Source organism: Ochotona curzoniae, unplaced genomic scaffold (assembly GCF_017591425.1).
Source record: "Ochotona curzoniae isolate NIBS_2020 unplaced genomic scaffold, NIBS_Ocur_1.0 scaffold_4505, whole genome shotgun sequence".
In the NCBI taxonomy this organism is placed as follows: Eukaryota; Metazoa; Chordata; class Mammalia; order Lagomorpha; family Ochotonidae; genus Ochotona; species Ochotona curzoniae.
Genome location: NW_024467118.1, coordinates 56,406,779 through 56,427,852, shown reverse-complemented (window position 1 = coordinate 56,427,852; position 21,074 = coordinate 56,406,779). Strand labels below are relative to the sequence as shown.

Genomic DNA, 21,074 nt, shown 5'->3' with positions numbered 1-21,074 from the left:
TGGCAGGATCTGCTGGCATAAATGAGGTCTGGAGGGTAGGTCAGGCTAAGCCAAGATGCAGCATTAATAGTTCTGCATGAGAGCCAGATGGGATGTAGGCTGGACCAGGCTAGCCTGCAGCAGAAGCTAGTATGTGTACAAACCAGGCTGGGAGTGGGCCTGGTGGGGGTTACTGGGAGTTGTACCAACTAGCATGCATGAAGACCGGGTCTGTGGCATGCTGGCTGGGCTGGGCCATAACATCCATCCATTTGTGTGAGCTAGGACTCAGGTAGAATTGACCAAGCTGCATCCATCAATACATGCAGACTGACCTGACCCTGTACTAGCTGGCAAGTCTGAGGTCACCCCAGTCAAGGTTTCCTCACAGACACCCCGAAAGGACCACTGGACTCAGACCCCAGCCAAAGGGAAAAAAATCACATGATGTGCGGTCTGATCTTACAGTACATGTATTGGGACTGGGCCACTTCAGTTGCTGATGCCTGTGCAGTGGACAGCACATCCAGACGCACAAAGGGGACATGACAGCCAGTTCATGTAGGACAGGGAATGTCAACTGCTTCATCAGAGGATGGAAAGCACAGAGATTGGTCAATTCTCATAGCCAAGCTTTGTGGCATGTTCCTGAGCCAGTGGATACACTAAGGTGGATTTTGTCAACCTGGAAAGGTTTTTTTCAATCCTACAGCAATGAAACTAACATCTCAGGGCTAATGAAATACTTAAGTAACACCCTCAGAACAATTTTTTCTGCAGTCAAAGGACTGTCCTCCCATCCCTGGGTGCTGATGTAACTTGACAGCAAGGAGTAGCCCATCCCCCTTCTCCTTTGTGCACACAGGAGAAAGAAATGCTGAAATGTGTCCTACCCATCTTCCTCCATACCTGACTCTCCCCACTCTAATCAGAGATCCACATAGGCATGCATTTATTTCAACTATGTAAACAATAGTAAAAGTAAATTTTTAAAAAAATTAAAAAGGAAAGAAAAAGTGCCTGGAAAAGCAACAGAAGATGGATCAAGCATCTGGTCCCCTCTCAACCATGCAGAAGATGCAGATGGAGTTCTTGGCTCCTGGCTTCAGCTTGGTCTAGTCCTGGCTGTTGTGAGGAGTGGGCTGGCTATTGGATGGAAGACCCTTCTCCGTGTCACTCTTTCAACTGACTTAAAAAAAAAAAAGTAGAGACACAGAAAGACACAGAAAAAATCTAGGTTGGACCGGTCTGAAACCAGAAGCCAAGAACTCAACCTGGGTCTCCCAGGTGGATGGGAAAAGGACCCAACTACTTGAGCCGTTAACATAAATCTTTTAAGCGGGACATAACAAGGAAGCTGGAAGCAGAAGTAGAGCTGGACCTCAAACCCTGGCACTTCAACATGGGATATGGGAATCCCAAGTGGTACTTCAACTCCTGAACTGACACCAACACTAAGATCTATTTTTTTTTCCTTTTTAAGATTTATTTACTTTTATTGGAAAGTCAGAGACACAGAAAGGAAGATCTTCTGTCCGCTGATTCACTACCCCAGTGACCGCAACCTCCAGAGCTGCACCGATCCGAAGCCAGGAGCCTGGAGCCTCCTCTGTGTCTCCCATGTGGGTGCAAGGTCCCAAGGCTTTGGGCCGACCTTGACTGCTTTCCCAGGCCACAAGCAGGGAGCTGGATGGGAAGCGGGGCTGCTGGGATTAGAACAGGCATCCATATGGGATCCTGAAACGTTCAAGGCAAGGACTTTAGCCTCTGGGCTACTGGGCCAGGCCCAGGATGTAACTTTTCAAAAATAAACTAATTAATCTATGTGGCATTTTTCTGTAACTAACTCCTTAGACACAAAGAATAATGCCTTTGTAGATGATTAAAAATAATGAAGATTGATGATGAATGGTGACATTGTGTGACTGTGTTTTAAACATTTAAAAACTTGCTCCATAGGCCTGGTGCGATAGGCTAGTGGTTAAATCCTCGTCTGGCATGAACCAGAACCTCGTATGGGCACCAGTTCGTGTCCCGGTTGCTCCATTCTCATCCAGTTCCCTGTCTGTGGCCTGGGAAAGCACTAGAAGATAGCCCAAAGCCTTAACACCCTGCACCTATGTGAGAGACCCAGAAGACACTTCTCCTTCCTCCTTTCCTATCTTTAAAAAAAAGAGTGAAGCGATTTAACAACCTAATAGTAAGGAAGCCCATAAAATTCAGCACAAATTTAAACACAAAGAACAGAGGTAGGACAATTAGCAGTTTCTAAACAAAACAAAACAAAAACTGGGTGCCAAAATGGAGACGGAATGTACAGAAGAGATTATTAATTAACTGCAAATAAGTGAACCTTATTTTGACACCAATCAAATACATTAAGGCTCTGTGACTAAATTAAGGAATTACTATTATTATTTTAGATGTGATACTGATACGGTATTTCTGCTTTTGAAAAAAAATACTTAAATGCATTTTTTTTTTTTACAATATGCAGGCATTTAGCCTAGCAATGCAGATGCCCACATCCCGCATGGGAGTTCCTGGTTCAACACCCAGAGTTCTAGCTCCTGACTCCAATTCCCTGCCGATGCTGACCCTAGGAGGCAACAGTGATAGATGAAGTAACTGGGCTCCTACCATCCATTTGGGAAACCTGGATTCATCTCTTCAAATCTGGGAGATATACTAAGATATATTTAGAGATTACAAGACATAGTGTCTATATTCTGTAGGAAAAAGAAAACACAGACAAAGCAAGGTTGGTCACAGGGATGTGATGTTCAGTCATACAGGCTCATTAAATATATGTTTGGTATTTTTTGGATTGTGGAGAAAGCTAACCCTCTGCCTGCTAGTGCCAGCATCACACGTGGGAGCTTGTTCAAGTCCTGGCTGCTCCATTTCTGATCCAGTTTTCTATCACAGCGTATGAAGAGCAGCAGAAGGTGACCCAGGTCCATGCACCCCCACTGGGAGACCTGGAAGAAGCTCCTGGTTCCCAGCTTCAGATCAGCTCAACCCTGGCCACTGTGGTCATTGGGGAGTGAACCGGCAGATGAAAGAGCCCTCTTTCTACTTCTTGATTTCTTTTTTTTTTTTAAAAAAAAAGATTTATTTTTATTGGAAAGGTGGATATACAGAGAGGAGAGACAGAGAGGAAGATTTTCCATCTGATGGTTCACTTCCCAAGTGAGCGCAACGGGCCGATACTATGCCCATCCGAAGCCAGGAGCCTCTTCTGGGTCTCCCACACAGGTGTAGGGTCCCAAAGCTTTGGGCCGTCCTCAACTGCTTTCCCGGGCCACAGACAGGGAGCTGGAAGGGAAGCGGGGCTGCCGGGATTAGAACCGGTGCCCATATGGGATCCCGGGCGTGCAAGGGGAGGACCTTAACCACTACGCCACCGCGCCGGGCCACTACTTCTTGATTTCTAAGAAAAAAAAATAAACCTGCATTTCAAATAAACAAATCCTTAAAACAAAAGAAATGTTTCTCTTAAGAACAAAAAGTGGAAATAAAACAACAAAAAAATGGAGTGGGGGAGCTATCAAACATAAAGAATCGGTATCCAAATTAAAGACTTACAAACTAACAATGGACCACCCATTTTTTTTTTTTAAGAAAGAGATTAAAAATGAGACTTCACAGAAAAAAGTCCGGGGGTCTAATGAACACTGTATTCGACCTCCTGGGTAATCAGGTAAATGCAGGCTAGAACCTTGCTAAAATTGCATTCCACATCTACCAGCTACATAAACAATGAACATATGCGGCAATGCAACACAGTGCCAAAGACATGTCACAACCAAAAAGTCATATCCTGCCGATCAAAGTGTAACATGGTACACATGGTACAAACCATTTGGAAAACCATCTGAATTACAAATCTCAGGACCTCGCTGATGCCCCAGGCTCAGACCCTAGAGAAATGAGTGCATAAAGGCACCAGAGGTCATGTCCAAGAATGCTTATAGCAGCACTGTTTATAAAAGCTCAACAGTAAAAGCAACCCAAAAGGTCAGCTAAAGTAGGACAGATAAACAAACCAGCATATTCACATAGTAGGGATCTACAGGGGATTAAACTGAAGAAACTGCAGTAACATTCACAACAGGAATGGATCCCAAGCATAATACCAAGGAAAAAGGCAATACAATATAGCCAGTGTCATGCTAACTGCACCACCTTCACAAACAAAACTACACCACATGAGGATATGTATAAAAATATTAAAGCTGCAAGGAGAAATAAGAATATGAGTACCATGTTGGCATGAAAAGGAAAGGCGTTTAGCTGGACAGAAATTAGAACGGAATTCACTTTGAATTAATCTCCTATTACTTTGCTGCATGCAGAAAATTTTTTTAAATGTTCAATAATTTTTTAAGTAAAGCTTTTCACATGAAAATACCTTAGAACATGCTTAACTGAAATTATTAAGGGGCAAGAAGATGACACAGAATCTAGCACTTGATACAAAAGGAAAGGAAATGCCCTAGGACAATTTTAGAAGAGGTCTGAATAGCTCAGAAAGACACTATCAAAGCCTCTAGGAATACAGTATCCGGGGAAGTAAAAGGAAAACAGAGCAACTAACAAGCGATCTGAGTGTGGAGTGTGCTGTGCTGAGTACAGCAGTTGTTTTCAGTCTAAATGGAGAGCAGCAGTGGTACACAGGGGAAAAGACCTCTGTGACGCCCTGCAGCACAGTGTCTGGGTCCACACTTCCAATCCAACTGCCTGCTAACACAACTAGGAGGCAGCAGACAACAGAATCCACAAGAGACGTCAATGGAATTCCCAGCTGCTCCCTTAGGCCTAGCCTTGCCCTATCCCAGCCCAGACAGGCATTTAGAAAATGAATTAGCAATGGGAGTACTTTGCCTCTTTCAAATATATAAATCTAGTAAGAAAAAAAGTAATTTGTAAATCTAGGGAAAGCTGTGAATACCATACTCAGCAATGAAGACTAACAAGGTGATATAATTGCATTGTACAGATAGAGGAAAGGGAAAGATGCCAAAGAGATGACAAAATAGAGCTAAAGTTTCATCTTCCACTGCAGAAATTCAACAGGGGCTGGCATGCTTGCAAAGCATAATTCTCCACCTGCAAGCACGGGCATCCATATGGCAACCATACAGCAACCACATGGGTGCTGATTTGTGTCCCAGCTGTTCACTTCTGATCCAGCTCCCTGCTTATGGCCTGGGAAGAGCAGGAGAGAATGGCCCAAGTCCTTGGGTCCCTGCACCCACATCAGAGGCCAGGAAGAAACTCCTAATTCCCAGCTTTGGATCAGCTCAGCTCAGCTCAGCTCTGGCTGCTGCAGCCACTGAGGGAGTAACCCAGTAGAGGGAAGATTCCATTCTCTCTGTTAAAATTTGTTTTTCAAATAAAAAAAATAAAGCTTAAAATATAACTTCAACAGATATTTCAAACAGAAAATTCAAGAAAGTACAAATGTACAATTTGGAAACATAAAAATGAGAAGAAACAGCTTTAAAATAATTCAGAGCGCTTGCCACAGAACAGGATCCTGTTCTGGCAAGGGCTGTGGCAGGAAATTGCCATGTGCTGTAAGTGATGTATTCTTAAAAATTTAGACTGCACACCCATATGAATTTTAATAAAAAGAAAGGAAAACTAAAATTCAGTGGGAGCACTTGCTCTGCAGCAATAATCACACTTACTAAGCCTACAGTTTTAAACCACTGTCACTTATATAGAGCTAACCTGTTTCCAAAAATACATTCAGGAGGCTGGTATTGTGGCGTAGTGCGTAGTATCACCTGTGATACTAGCATCCCATTTAGGCCCTTGTTCAAATACTTAGCTGCTTCACTTCTGACCCTGTTCTCTGATAATGGCCTGGGAATGTAGTGGAAATTGATCTAAGTACTTGGTCCCTACCACCACCCATGTGTGAGACCCAGATAAAGCTCCTGGCTTGGTTGGCTCAGTCACCTGGGGGATTAAACAAGCAAGTAGAAGATTCCCCTCTTTCTAACTCTTGAAAATAAATAAGATTTTAAAAGTATACGCAGGTAACCTATTCTTTTAAAACTTAACAAGTCAAACAAGAAAAAAATGTTTATATTTTGATCATGAACTAATCTGGAACTTGAAAAAAACTATAGCCTTTTCCTGTAAAATCCATCTAGAAAAAATAAAACTTAGTATACTCCCAAAATAAAACAAAAGTATCAACAGTAGCAGTATAATCAGTAATCATGGAAATTTTACCTTGTAGAAGTTTCCATATGACTTTCGAATATTGATCCACTTTTTAGCAAAAGGAGGGTATTTCATCCTGCTGAGTTGGCACTGAATGTTCAAGAACTTACTCATATCCCATGAACTTATACATCAAAACAGGGGGAAAAATAGATAAAATAAATGTAATATCATTCTTACAAATTAGTGTTTTAAGTCATTCCATCTTCAAAAAGCTTACATACAAGTATATGTCAACTCTCCTCATATCCATATGAAACACTGAGTTTAGAAAAGTAATTTCACTCCAAGAAAACATGAATTTATAAGTAAACTTCAAATAGAAAAAAAGATATCAAATTTGTTTTCAAATATGAATTCTTCTTAGGTCTATTTTGATTGCTTTTATGGCTTTGATTACCTGAACAGATTTCTATCTTACTGAATATTTTTTCATAATTCTGATATAAATCTAAGTTGTATTTAATAACATACTTATACTGGCACATTCTTTGAGGGTGCTTTGAAGTAAACCAAAAAACAAAAATAAATCAAAGAAAAAAACATGAAGACAAAAGTAGCTGTTAGCAAGTGGTTAAAACAAACTTTCTCTTCTACAGCACACTTTTTACAACTCCCATGAACTTACCACAGTTATCTTAACACTGTGTATTGCAGAAACCGTACTGATTCATACGTGGCCCTTCCAGGCCAGGAGAACCACAGTAATAGCAGGAGAAATTAGTCTTCAGGAGAAATAAAAACACAATCCACTTAGCTGCCACTAACAAAAGGAACATTTTCAAGTGAATTCGAGCTGCCTACAGGCACTGTCCAAATTGTTTCTGAAGCAACAGATCTGTTTTTGTTAATGCCTTGTTTTAAAATAGCAAAGGCTTTGAATGATCTGCCCCAGAACGCCAGGTTTTCACAGAACTGCACTCCCTGTGATATGACACAAACACCTGTGTACTTGATCAGGAATACTGCTCATTCACATTTAAAATCAATATAATAGATTTCTTAAAAAGCCCATCAATACTTTTCTAATTTTCTATTTTCAAACCAAACCTTGAAGAGAATAAATTCCAATACCTTCTCCTATAGCACATAAGGATTTCTAAATCCTCTATGTTGGTGATGTCTCAGTTTTAGATTATAATCTGCCTGGAGATTGAAATAAAACTTTGTTCTTCAACATTAATGGCTTTGTAGCACAAGAGTTGCCCTGGCACAATGCCTGTGATTTTGCTTTTAATCTTTACGATCCCATTTAGTTTTATACTTAACAAATGCTTTTGGAGTATATGCTTTGAGCTCAGCATTATGTTAAACATGGAAATCATCAGGTAGTTTAAAGTCCATACTCTGAAACAACTTTCTAGTTTCCTCACAAAAATAAATCTTCTAAACATAATGATTAGATATCAGAATACATAGCCAACTGTCAACATAAATATTGCATATCATAGAGGTTATAAGACTTCAAGAGAAAAAAAGATCATGCGAGCAGTGTGATAAAATGCAGGCAGCCCTTGAGCAATGACAGTTAGGGAAGTGTCTCTCCAGCAGAGAAAGCAGGATCTCGAGCAATGTACAGAAAAAGGATAAACCATGTGAACACAGGTCAGCCTGCCTCCAGCAAAACGGAATAATGGCAAGTGGATTAGCCTACACAGCTAGCGTGGGATGAGAGGAGAGAATCCTGAGTGCCAAGCTGAAAACTTCTTTAAGCAAATTTTTAGGTGAATATCAGCTTAATTTCACACATGAATATGTTAATAGTTCTGGATTAGACTCTCAGTGCTTTCCCTCTTTTCTTTGATTCTAAGATTAAAATGCAAGCAGGAACAAGAATGTGAAAGGAAAACAGTATTTCCCTGAGGGCAACCTCAGACTCTTAAATAAAACTTCTGTGGATATTCTGAAAGTTAATTAGCAAGGACATCTTTAGTCTTACAAAGTAGACTTAAAAGATCACTTTCCTAAATACTTACCCATCTGTTAAAATGCAGTATTTATACTTTGTTCCTAATTCCTTTGATTTCATCCAGTCAATTACTTTTCTTAGTACCTGAGGGAAAGTGTCAGCTTTGTCTACTTGATCCTGAGGATATCAAAGCAACAAACATCAAAATCAGAGGACCCACATGGAGTCATACAATATACTGAAACATAAGTTGAGCAAAGACCCTGGCATGATGGCTCAGTGACTAAATCCTTGCCTTGTAAGCAACGGGATCCATATGGGCGTCATTTTATGTCCTGGATGCTCCACTTCCTGTCCAGCTTCCTGCTTGCAGCCTGGGAAAGCAGTAGAGGATGGTCCAAAGCCTTGGAACCCTGCACCCACATGGGAGGACTGGAAGAAGCTCCTGGTTTTGGATCAGCTCAGCTCCAGCTTTGTGGTCATTTGGGAGTAAACCAGACAATGGAAGATCTTTCTCTCTCTGTATCTCCTTTTCTCTGTAAATCTACCTTTCCAATAGAAATAAATCTTTTAAAAAAAAATCAACTGAGCAAAGCTTATCTGTATAATGTCTTCTTCCTCTCCATTGGCTTAGCACTACCTAGTTTGTTTTAAGGAAAATTTAAAATTACTTAAAGCAAAGTATTAAGAACTGTTGTAATTGTTGTATATAAATATAATCCTTCCATAATTAAGAATCAAGATTATTCCCAGTAATTCTTTTTTTACTTGCCTCAACCAAGGAGGTTACTGACATCCGGAACGGAAGCAGGAGTCTCCCTTGGCTGCAAGCCAGAATCCCTTAAGTGACCTGCCCAGCTCAAGTCTCATACCTTTCCACCACACCCTTCACACCACACTATTTGCTGCTGCCAGACCAATCCTCCTAAAACCCAAGCAAGACTCATCTTATCACTCACATAAAGGCTGTGCACACTCTCCAGGTCTTTTAAAGAACAAAAACACACACAAGCCTTTAGCATCTGTGCTCTCTTCCTGCCACAATCATTTTCTTACAGTGTCGCCTGTAACTTTTTGTGGCTCTGCCACTTAACAGCTGAAATACTTATGCTTCTCTGCCTACAAACCCATCAGGGCTCAGCCCAAGCTCACCAACCTGAGGAAGCTTTCTGTGGGAGAGACCCCGCGCTCTCTGCCACAAATGGAAGTACTTTTTACAGATGCTGATAACACTGATACAGTCCAACACTCTCTGGTCATTCTTTCCACTCTGATGTCACTTTTATACAGTATAACACTCTGGTCATTCTGTGACCACTGTTCGATTGTCAGTCATTATGACTCACAGGCTGTGAGCGAGCTGAGGACAGATACTTAGTTGACCATCCCTAGAACCTTGGTGTTCTTGGGATAGAACAGACACCCAAATATATGTGGAGTAAGCATATACACTGAAATAATTAAGTGTAAAAGGATCTACTATAACAGAATACAACAAAATACCAGATATCTTAGGAGATAATTAAGTTAAATATAAAGTCAGGATGTAAACAGACACATTCTAAAACACCTCCAAGTTCATAATACTTACTTCACTGCTTATTCCACAAATGAAATCCCTAGATTCATCATTACAGCCTTTGCCTTCAAAAGGAAAGGCTGAAGAAACATTACCAGGTTTAACATTTACTTGTATGTTAACATGACAATGTGAAAGATCTTTACTAAGCAAGGAAAATAACAGATTAAAATCTATCTATTTAAAAAAATGTGTTAAGTTCAAAGCCTCCTTCAAGCTCTAGAAAGCAATGAAGAACACAAAATTACAACCTGTGTAATTCCAGTAAGACTGATGCAGAAATCAGAAAGCTGTGTGTTCACCTCTGGTCTCACATACTGTTGAAACGTATCTTCCTGCAAGAGATTGACAGAAGGTTGAAGTACATTAGAGGACTTAAGACACATGATGCAAGACAAACTCAGTCACGCCAGGTTATAATTTTACAGGTGTTCCTAGCCTAGATCCTTCCAGAATTTTTAAAGGTAATTCCCCATACCTAAAGCACTCTAATTTTGAAATTAAAAAAAAAAAGTTTCAGATTTTAAAACATTCAGACCAAAATTTAAGTAAACATGTTGACAATTTCATTTGTATATTGTGAAACTAACTACAAAGCCTGTTAATACAAACCCAACTTCAACATACCAAGTAAAAACAGTAATAAATTCCTTTGTACCAATACCAGTCTTTATTATATAAATTAGCTCTAGACTGCTGTTCTTTATTTACTCTTGGATACTCATTATTCAACTGAACTAATTTAATGTCAAAATTTATATGACCAATGGTAGTTTTAAGGGCTGCAATGCTCCATTTCTGTACCAATTTTTAACATTGCCAAGATCTCCCACTGGGCTTCCTGTTTCACACTGTAAACTAAATGAGGTTGGCATCATCACCATCAGGCTCTCATGTTCAAGTGCCTCGCTCAGGAAGTCAGCCTAATAGTGACTTCTTTTGAAAAGAATCACTATTCAAAAACACAATAATTCTAAAGCTTAACGATTTAAAGGTTCATCTCAGGGAGACAGAGAAAAGGACCAAGCACATTTCTTAAGGCAAACACTTGCTTACATATAATTCTTTACACAGTTAAACTATTAAACAAATGAATTAAAGAGTAAAAGTAAAGAACATCAAATATTTGACCTTCAAAAATTAGACATTACCACAGTGCAAAAGAGTCATATTTAATTGGATGTTATGAAAAGTATATCCTTTTAAGTATCAGTATTTCATTTTATAATTTTACTTCTTTTTTAGGATAAGAAAATCTGAGCGAGAGAGTGTTGTATTTTAGTAACTTTAATTGCACTTTTCTTCTTCCTGTTTTTTGACTGGGAGATGCTGTGTCTTATTTTCATTTAAAAAAAAAAAAAACATAATGGTAAGACAGATACACATAGAGAAGGAAAGACAGACAGGAAGATCTTCCATATGCTGGTTTACTCCCTAAGTGGCCACAAAACTGGAACTAGGCCAATCCAAAGCCAGGAGCTTCTGAGTCTCCCACAAGGGTGCAGGGTGCCAAGGCTTTGGGCCATCCTTCACTGCTTTCCCAAGCCACAGGCAGGGAGCTGGATGGGAAGTGGAGCCCATATGGGATGCTGGCATGTGTAGGCTGAGGATTAGCCCACTGAGCTACTGTGCTGGTCCCCAATTTATAATTTCAAATCAAATCAAAATCTTCCATAAATATATTGCAACTGCCTTCAAAATAATACTGTCACTAAATTTATTTATTTTTAACAGAATAATGCTACAAAAACAAATATCCACTGAACAGATATTTACTTTTACATAAGTAAAATTAATTAGTAAATTAAAAGGTGATGAAGGTTACTGGAAATAAAGGAAAAGAAGAGCAGGTAAGAGGGATCAGAAGAGGGTATGTATAAACTCCAAGCAGGAGAATCAATTAGGTTTTAATCAAAGATAAAAAATAAGGACAGGACAGGAAGGAGAAAAGAAGAAAAAAGGGAAGGATGAGGAGAGGCAATAGAGGAAGGAAGAAGGTAGGACAGTGGGGAGAGGAAAGTTATTAGCCAGAAATATTTTAGGGGAAGGAAATCAAGTCCAGCGAAGTGACAGGACAGAGCATGCCCGTTGTAAGAATCTGCAAGCAGTTTAAGATGGCTGGAACAGAGTGAGGAAAGGAGAAGCGGAAGGGAAGCAATGAGAGGTAAGCCGTAGCCAGACTAGGTAAGAAATGCAGCCTTCTAGTGACATGTGGAGTCAGCACAGGGCTTTGGAAAGAGGTTGGAGATGATTTTTAAGGGATTATTCTGGCTGTAAGAAACAAAGGAACCTACAGGAACTGGTTTGGTGGGGAATAAAGTAAACAGAAGAAATGACCGAGTTTCAGTGAGGATTCAAAGCATGGTCAGAAGCAGGCGGGTTCTGGGTGTATCCGGAAGGCAGAGCCAAACTGACAGTCTGCAGGTTCAGCATGAGAGAAGCTGAGGATGAGCCCAAGATTGTTGAAGTAAGCAATTAGATTAGAATCAAAAAGAGCTGCCATTCCCCGAGAGAGGAGGATAACTCAAAAACAGGTTGGGGATACACATTCAAGCTGCAATGTCTTTTTAGGTGACTGAGTAGAAACATTAAATAAACAGCCTACATTTGGGATACAGGCCCAAGATGGGGACAAAGATATGTATTTGGAAGTCATCAGCACAAAAGGTTACTAAACACTAGCAAAGCAGTTATTGTTGTCCAGGGAGGAGTATACCCGTACAGAGAAGAGGAGCTAGGATTCCAGTGCAGGGCATCTATCAAGATGTTAGGAAGAGGAAACAGCAAAAGAAACTACAATGGCTGGAGAAAAGTCAGAAAGAACAAAGTACACTAGCTGTCACTGAAAGAAGCATTTCATGACAAAAGTCTAGTTAATTCTACCAAGAATTAAGCAAAATCAAGGAGTATGTTAACAATTTTTAGTGGAATCACAGGATTACAATGTACAACTTACACTTCACTTGAATGTTAACCCAAAGTGATGTGAACTTAAGATAATGGAAAGAAAGAAAAACAGAAACATAACTTACTTGAAGAACTTTTCTTTAAATAAGACAAAGAAATGAGGTAGCTGACCATGCAGTGAAATGAAGTGAACCCTCATGGTACAAAAAAATGTTTCTATTTGATTGGAACAACATATTAGAAGTGAACAATGACTATAGAGGTGAGAATTCATAAAGTAATGTCCTTTAGTAAGACAGATTTGAAATCCATTGACTTATGCAAGACTGCTTTTATAGCTGCCATCTCTCATCTCAATTTGTTGATCTTTTAACTGTTTTAGATGAATAAGCACAGGAATAGACTGATCAAAAATACAACTAAAAGGTTATGCTAATAGTCTAAGCTGTGCTAAAACTTATGCACATTTATGCCCAACGCCCTTTTCTAACTATTTCCAGCATATTGGTAGCAACTAGGCAATACTACGGAAATGACTTTGCATAGATGTAACAATATCGACCCAGATTTTTAAAGGCCAATATTTCCAAACAATGCATTAAACTATATAGTTTAGAACCCAATGTTATAAATTGTTTCTCCTGTAAAATTTTCCACTAGTCAGTTTTAGACTAAAAAATTACTTTCATAAATCATCATTCTTAAATAGAGATCAGAGTTCTTATTAGACCACAGGTAGTGGTGCTCCATTCAGACTACATACTAAGAACAACTGAGAGGCTAAAAAAAGGTTAATGTCAAGGATCCTATGCAGAATTGCTGAAGTAGAAACTCTGGTTCTAGGGCCAGGCAATAATTTATTTTTCTTTCACCTGCAAGATTCTGATGTCCACCAGAGGTTTTTAAGTAAGCAGAAGAAAATGTAATTTTCGCTTGTAGAAAAATGCCTATGGAAATTGCTTTATTAGGTTTGTTAAGCAGATAAAAAGTTCACAAGAGCAAAAAGCCCACTTTAGAATTCTAAATCTAGTGAAAACATCAAATGAGATCTCCACCTCACTTGTGAACACCAAGATAGTTGATGTTAAAGTAAACTTAAAATGCAACAATTCACTTACGATTTCTAAGGTCTGAGTGTTCAGTAAAACAACAGGAAATTCAATGATCTCATGTATGAACTCAGATGGGTTACCCTCTTCACAAGTGGCTTCAAAGTCAATAATACAGATGTAGTCATAGTAACTGTCGGCACAGTTGCTCTCTTTCAACATTAGCTTCTGCTTCTTGTAGTAGCTTTTCAGTCTCTTCTTTAGCACATCCTTTACGCCTCTAAGTAGAAGAATAACATTAATAGGTAAATTTTGCAATCAATAATCCTATTTCTTACCTGCTGGTTCTGGACAGTCACAGCATCATTTAGCAAACACTAAAGGAAACAAATTTTAAGAAAAGCAACACTCACAGCTAACTTAGCAAGGAACAAATTAAAATAAAAAAAAATCCTTGGGGATAGATGTTCACATCAGCGGTTAGGAATTCATTTAAAAAGCCCACAGCCCATACTGGAGTACTTGGGTTCAATTCTCAGCAATCAGCTCCTGCTCACATGTACCCCTGAGGTGGCAGGTGATGTTTAAGTAACTGGGTCCCTGCCGCCCACAAGGAGACCTGAATTGTGTTTCTGCTTCAGCCCCGAGCACTGTAGGCACTTGGAGAGTAAAACAGATGGATGGGGAGCTGTATGTGATCTCCAATTTCTTTTTTTAAAGATTTATTTTTATTATTTTTTCATTGGAAAGGCGGATATACAGAGAGGAGAGACAGAGAGGAAGATCTTCCATCCGATGATTCACTCCCCAAATGAGCGCAACAGCCGATACTATGCCAGTCCGAAGCCAGGAGCCTTTTCCCGGTCTCCCACGCAGGTGCAGGGTCCCAAAGCTTTGGGCCGTCCTCCACTGCTTTCCCAGGCCACAGGCAGGGAGCTGGAAGGGAAGCGGGGCCGACGGGATTAGAACCGGCGCCCATATGGGATCCCGGGCATGCAAGGCAAGGACCTTAACCACTGCGCCACCGCACCGGGCCCCGTGATCTCCAATTTTTTAAAAGTTTTAATACATCCACATTTTTCTTAAAAATATCTTATTTTAAAGCATAGAGAATTTTCTCCAATATATATGCTAGTATTTTAAACCATAAACCTTGTCAGGACATAACACCAACAGAGCCGTGTAACCTTATACGTTAAGATGATATATGAGATCTAAAAACTGAAACCAATATTGATTTATTCTATGGGCCAAACACAAATTCCAGAATATGAAAATGAGGTAAACTGAACACATTGCGCTACTTTTCCTTTCTGTTGACTTTCCTAATTTAGACAAGCCCTCAAACCTACATGAATATAAAAGTATTAGGAGCCTAACATATAAAGTTAGATGTTTATAAGCTACCAGATATTTTGTCAAAAAATTAAAAATCAAACCAGTACTCATTTCTTCAGTTCGTGGGCTGAAGACTGAACATATAAAACACTAAAAATAAAATTATCAAAATTATAAATATATGTGTGGCTTTTTAGTCACATTGTCAGTGACTTAAAATTTATTTATAATCTTTTGTTTTCCTTTCTAACCTACCAATGACATACTGAAAAGGAAACCTACCCATGAAAACATAATCAACCAGTTAGCTGTTTTAAATGTCTTCATATGTTTACTTGCTTCAGGAAAAAAATCTAAGTAGGAAAGCCTTAAATTCCCTTTCATATTAAGGCAATGTAAATGCTCTCTGTATTATGTGGCATGTTTTCATTACTTTTCTTTTGAAGGACTGTATTTACTAAAGGGTTGCCTGCAGAGCAAACGGCAACATGACTAGTAACTACTTGTTCAAAAGGAAGATCTGTCACCTTTAACAATTCCTTCATTCCTACAAATCTGAATTATCACCCTTTTTTTTGGCACTTTCAACTCAAAAATATTAAGACTCTGGTTCTCCTTAATTGTTTTTGCTCTGGCTCCTCTGAGCTTCTGGGACAATAGCAAATGCCTCCTCCAACACAACCCTCCAACTCACTCTTAGTTGTACTTGAGAATAAAGCACTAATACCAATTTCCGACTACTTATTTTTACTATTCAGCAGATCCCTCTGCTTACAAAGCAGTACCAAGTTCCTTTACAGCCTAGCTACAACCTATCACTTTATTATCATCCTCCAATGTTCCTATTCCCCCAATGCACACAGGTGCATCATACGTTATAGGAAAAAACCCACTGAGGTCATACATACGTGGTAAGCCTTCATGTTTCCTAACTATGGTTGTGCAACAGTTAAGGAAAGATCAAAATCACGGAGCAGAAAACATACAGAGAGAGATCTTCAAAGCCTGAGTTCTTGGGGACAGCACTGTGGTGAAGTGAGATAAGCCACAATCTTCGACAACAACATCCACACTGAGCACCAGTTTGAGTCTTTAGCTATTCTGCTTCAGAACTAGTTTCCTGCTAGAATGCCTGGGAAAGTAATGGAACATGGCTCAAGTGCATGGGATTCTGCATGGTGCATGAGAAATGGAGATGGCCTGGCTTCAACTGGCTCAGTCCTGGCCACTGTGGCCACCTGGGAGTGAACCAGGAGATAGGAATCTCCCTCTCTGCTTTTCAAATACAATGAATTATCTGTAAAACAAAAAAAGTTCCTAAGTTTTTTGGCCTAAAATACCCCTCTGCATTTTCAGTCTGGCAAAATTCAAATAGAACTTCCCTTTCCTCCCTCCTTTGTACTATTGTGCTGCACTTGGCCAGATTTCCAAGGCTGCACTGGCCACTCTACATCATGATTATCTGTAAAAGACTGAGGTTTCCAAAGTGAGGAATATATTTATCATTGCAACTTCAATGCCTAATGTAGTACACAGAAGTCAATACAGGCTTGTTGAATACATGTACACTCACACACTTAGATCTCTAGCTCCCATGCAAGCCAGTAAGCACCTGATCTTCAGAGTTGGGAAGGGCAAAAATTTGCACAGAGAATCTTCTGTGTATTGCAAGCTATACCTTTACAATACAAAGAAAGGCAGGAGAGGGCCCGGCATTATAGCCTAGCAGCTAAAGTCCTCGCCTTACATACCCTGGGATCCCATACAGGTGTCAGTTCTAATCCCGGCAGCTCCACTTCCCATCCAGCTCCCTGCTTGTGGCCTGGGAATGCAGCTGAGTATGGCCCAAAGCCTTGGGACCCTGCACCCAAATGGGAGACTCAGAAGAGGATCTGGACTCCTGGCTTCAGGTTGGCACAGCACCGGTTGTTGCAGTCACTTGGGAAGTGAATAATCAGATAGAGGATCTTTCTGTCTCTCCTCCTCTCTGTATATCTGACTTTCCAATAACAAAAATGAATAAATCTTTAAAACAAAAAAGGGGGGCAGGCAAAAGTGAGGTAAAGATTTTTCCCCAGGTTATAATGTAGACAATCTAGAATGGAAAATGAGCATGGGGAATGCTCTAAAAAAACTAAGCTTTCCTATACAGTCTGGCTGGCAGTCCTACTATTTATCAGAAATCTACATATATATTTTTCTGGGTTATAAAAGTCATTCCTGCTACAAGCCTAAGTTTAACAAATACTTTCTTTCACAAAAAATGGGCAAATTTCCTGGTTGTTTTTAACTTAGCTGATTTCTTTTTTTTTAAAGATTTATTTTTTTATTATTTTTTTCATTGGAAAGGCAGATATACAGAGAGGAGAGACAGAGAGGAAGATCTTCCCTCCGATGATTCACTCCCCAAGTGAGCGCAACGGGCCGATACTATGCCGATCTGAAGCCAGGAGCCTCTTCCGGGTCTCCCACGCGGGTGCAGGTTCCCAAAGCTTTGGGCTGTCCTCGACTGCTTTCCCAGGCCACAGGCAGGGAGCTGGAAGGGAAGCAGGGCTGCCGGGATTAGAACCGGCGCCCATATGGGATCCCGGGCGTGCAAGGCAAGGACCTTTAACCACTTGCGCCACCGCGCCGGGCCCAACTTAGCTGATTTCAAACGAACCCTCTGTCAAGAAATACAAATGGTCAAAGAACCCTTCAAAAATATTTAGTCTCATTAATAAGATACAAGTCCCCCAATATACTTACGATAGATACTCTTATATGTTGTTGGTAGGCCATTAAAATATTCACAGACTACAGCAACCCATCTACAGCAAACCATCTAAAAGGCTACACACAAAGATTAATATGCAAAAAGGCAAATGATCTCTTTACCATAAAAAACGGTAAACAGGTAACTTCAGTTTTTTTTACTGTTTTCCAGATTTTTCTAAGATGGACACACACTACTTTTCCACTTTAAAAAAGTTTTAATTACCTTGTTTCAAGCTTGAATTCTGAAAGTTTAGCTCTGAGTTCTTCCTTACTCATTCTATTAATACAACCATTCGTAATAGCAATTTCTTTGTAAACTGGGTCACTGAAATCACTTGCACTGGAGGTAATGATCTTAGATTCTTTTGTTTCTTGGCCATCAAATCTACTTCGTTGCTTTTTCTACAAAAAAAAGGGGGGGGGCGGGGGGGAGGAAGCAATACAGTTTATAATAGTGCAGACATTTAAACTGCTGAGGTCTCTTCTTGCCAGATGATAAAAGGTGCCCACTGCAGATACTAGAAGTACAGCATAGGAAGAAAGAGGTTTCCAATACAATAAAAAGGAGGGGGGGAGGAAGATGGAGGGAAGGAAGGAGAGAGAGAGAGAGAGAGGGAGAGCGCAAGCTTCCACCCACTACTAACATCCTGATACCCTAACATCCACAATAGCCAGGGCTGAGTCAGGGCCAAAGCCAAGAGTGAAGTACTCCGTGGCACTCTCCCAGGTGGTGGAGGGACACAGATATCTGAGCCATCCAGGGCTGCTTCCCAGGGTGTGCGGGAGCAGGAAGCTCAGGGAATGCAGGTGTGCAAAGCAGCAGCTGACCCACCACTCCCAACACCCTCCCCTTAATGAACTCTAAGCAAACACAGTCACAGGAATCCCTGTGGAACATAGTCCCAAGCCTGGAGTCCCCACTCCACTCCCAAAGCTTCAAGACCTTCAAACGGAAAGAGGCATATACACATTTCTCTTAATAATACATTAAAAAAAAAAAACTGCTTTGAAAGTTGAGTTACATGATGTTACTGATAAGATCTTGGGTTGGACTAAACAGGGAAGTGCTGTGGAGGCTCATTCTGTTTTTTTTTTTAAATAAAGGACATGGAAAGTCTCTTCGAAGGGAACTTGAGGAGAACTATCTAGACAAACTGTACAAAGGCTGGGAGGAAGCGTATTGCACAGAGCGGAAAGGAAGGCCAAGGGTAGGAACCCTGTGAGAGGCCATTAGCAACGGGGCAGCCAAGGGCCTTGGGAAGAGGGGTGAGCCAAAGGCGGGGTGCCCCGGGGAAGTGGGGAGAACCTGGGAGGAGCGCTCAATGCCTGCCTCTCACTTCCACAAGAAGCCCACGTTTGAGTAGGTAGCAGGAAGGGCAGGAGTGGCCGTAACATCGATGTTTACAACCCACAGCAAACACAATTTGTAAGTTGTCAGAGGACCGTTTTCTCAATTCACGTGATCCACCCGTGAGAGGCCAAAACACTTCAGAAACCCCGATGGTGCGTCTACAGAACCCGAGCGGACGCGCCAGCCGCTGGGTACCAGGGTTCCCCGCCGGCCCGTGGGAAGGGGGCGGGCCGCCTTGGGGGTGCACGTGCCGGGGTGGGCAGGCACAGGTCTGCGAGGTTTCCAACCCTGCCCTCCCAGGCTGTGGAGCCTGAGGTGAACACGGAACGCCCGGGGTAGAATTCCCACTCAGAACTGACCGAAAGCACCCCCGTTCTCTGCGCCCCAGGACAGCCCCCTCCCAACCTGGTCCAGGCTCCCGAGCCGGCGCCGGGGCCCCAAGCGGTGGACCAGGCTGTCGTTCCCGAGAAACCCCAGGTCAGAAAGGGGAACCGGAGCCCGGAGCTGCGGCGGGCGCGGCCGACTCCTCACCTCCAGGCTCCGAGGCGGCGGCTCTTGCCCGCTCTCCGGTCGCGGTCCGGCGGGACCCACGGCCTGGCTGCTGGGATCATCGCTCTGGGGGTCCTCCATGCCGGCGCCGGACACCCGCTCCAGCTCAGTCAGCCAAGCCCGAAAACGCCGCCTTTTCTCTCCGGATAAAAACGACGGCGTCCCGGTTCCCGCGGCCGCCACACAAACTCCCGCGGCCACCTCCCACTTCCGGGAGCGGGCGGCGTCCCCACGCCGCGCAGGCGCAGAGGGAGGGAGGCGGGAAGGCGGGAGAATGGCGGGCGTGGGCCGCGGGACGCTGAGGTGGCGCCTGCTGAGGGAACCGCGGAGGGGGCGACCAGCCTTCCTTGAATACGAGGAAGAAAAAGGACGTCGCATAAAGAAAGGTGCTTGCCCACCATAACAAATAGCATTCATAAAACTTCCTAGTTTCTGTAGTTTGGAACAAGAGGAAAACGGACCGGAGTTGGTGTTTTGTAGTAAGCTGTCAGAACATTAAACAAATGAACGGAACGTGAGTCAGGCTTTTCAGACCTCGCCAGCTGGCAGCTCTGGCTTGTTTTCGCTGAGGAGGAGCAAGGCTACCTCCACTGGTGCGGGGAAGAAGAGCTGACACCTCCAAAGCTGATAGGACAGATTGGACTTTGAGAGATTGGCCAAGTCCAAATTGGTGAGAATTGGGGTGCAGAATTCTGGAGAGGAGGAAGACTAATGGAAAAAGAGCCCCCGAAATATGCTTTGGGGGTACATTTGAATCTTTGAATAAGAATCAGCGTGTATGTTGTGTGAAACTACACAAGGTGGAGAAAAAGGTAATTGGTGGGGAACAGTGAGGCAGCTACCACAGACCACCGAGAACCATTAGCATTCTTGGGCAGGTTTGTTGAATACGGCAAACTGTAGTAGAGACCCCAGAAATGGGATGGCTCAATAGTGAGTAAACCAGCCCTTCACTGTAGAACCCGGAGTAAAAGCTGCAGGTATCTCTTTAGAGACTTAGCAACAAGCTCTGAAATGACAGAAGTGACCTGACTGGCACAACGTAATCTGATGCTCTGCAAAAGAGTGGGGCAAAACCCAGGATTCAACCTCAAGTCAAAATGGAAGGCATCCATTTAAAAATCAGCAGGTGTGCAGAGGTGTAGGAAGCTGTCTCAAGAAACACATACCGGGAAATGGGTACAGAAGTAGGATGGGCAGAAAAGGACATCAATCACTTTTTATAAATGTGTTCAATATGCTCTAAGTCTTACTGGGGGCATAAGAGAAAAATCTGGAGCAACAAATGGAATTTCTAAAGATAAAAAAATAGATATGAAATAAGAATGTTTCCACATGGAATTGATTGAACAATTAAATATCATGGGGATGGGGTGGGGAAGAGCCATAGAAACCATCCGAAATGACAGAGAAAAA

The 21,074-nt window shown here is 41.7% G+C and overlaps 1 protein-coding gene across 2 annotated transcripts in view; it reads right to left on the bottom strand.

Moving 5' to 3' along the window:
• ERI1 (exoribonuclease 1) overlaps window positions 1–19,838 on the bottom strand; it is an 80,899-nt gene extending 61,061 nt beyond the window's left edge. For both annotated transcript variants that reach the window (XM_040965707.1, XM_040965706.1), the window contains exons 1-6: window positions 19,641–19,838; window positions 17,982–18,160; window positions 13,733–13,943; window positions 9,959–10,042; window positions 8,196–8,305; window positions 6,229–6,343 (exon numbers count right to left, since the gene is read on the bottom strand). In XM_040965707.1, coding sequence (XP_040821641.1) covers window positions 6,229–6,343; window positions 8,196–8,305; window positions 9,959–10,042; window positions 13,733–13,943; window positions 17,982–18,160; window positions 19,641–19,739 — 798 coding nt within the window. In that variant the 5' untranslated portion in view covers window positions 19,740–19,838. The remainder of the gene's footprint in view (window positions 1–6,228; window positions 6,344–8,195; window positions 8,306–9,958; window positions 10,043–13,732; window positions 13,944–17,981; window positions 18,161–19,640) is intronic.
• Window positions 19,839–21,074: the final 1,236 nt, after the last annotated feature.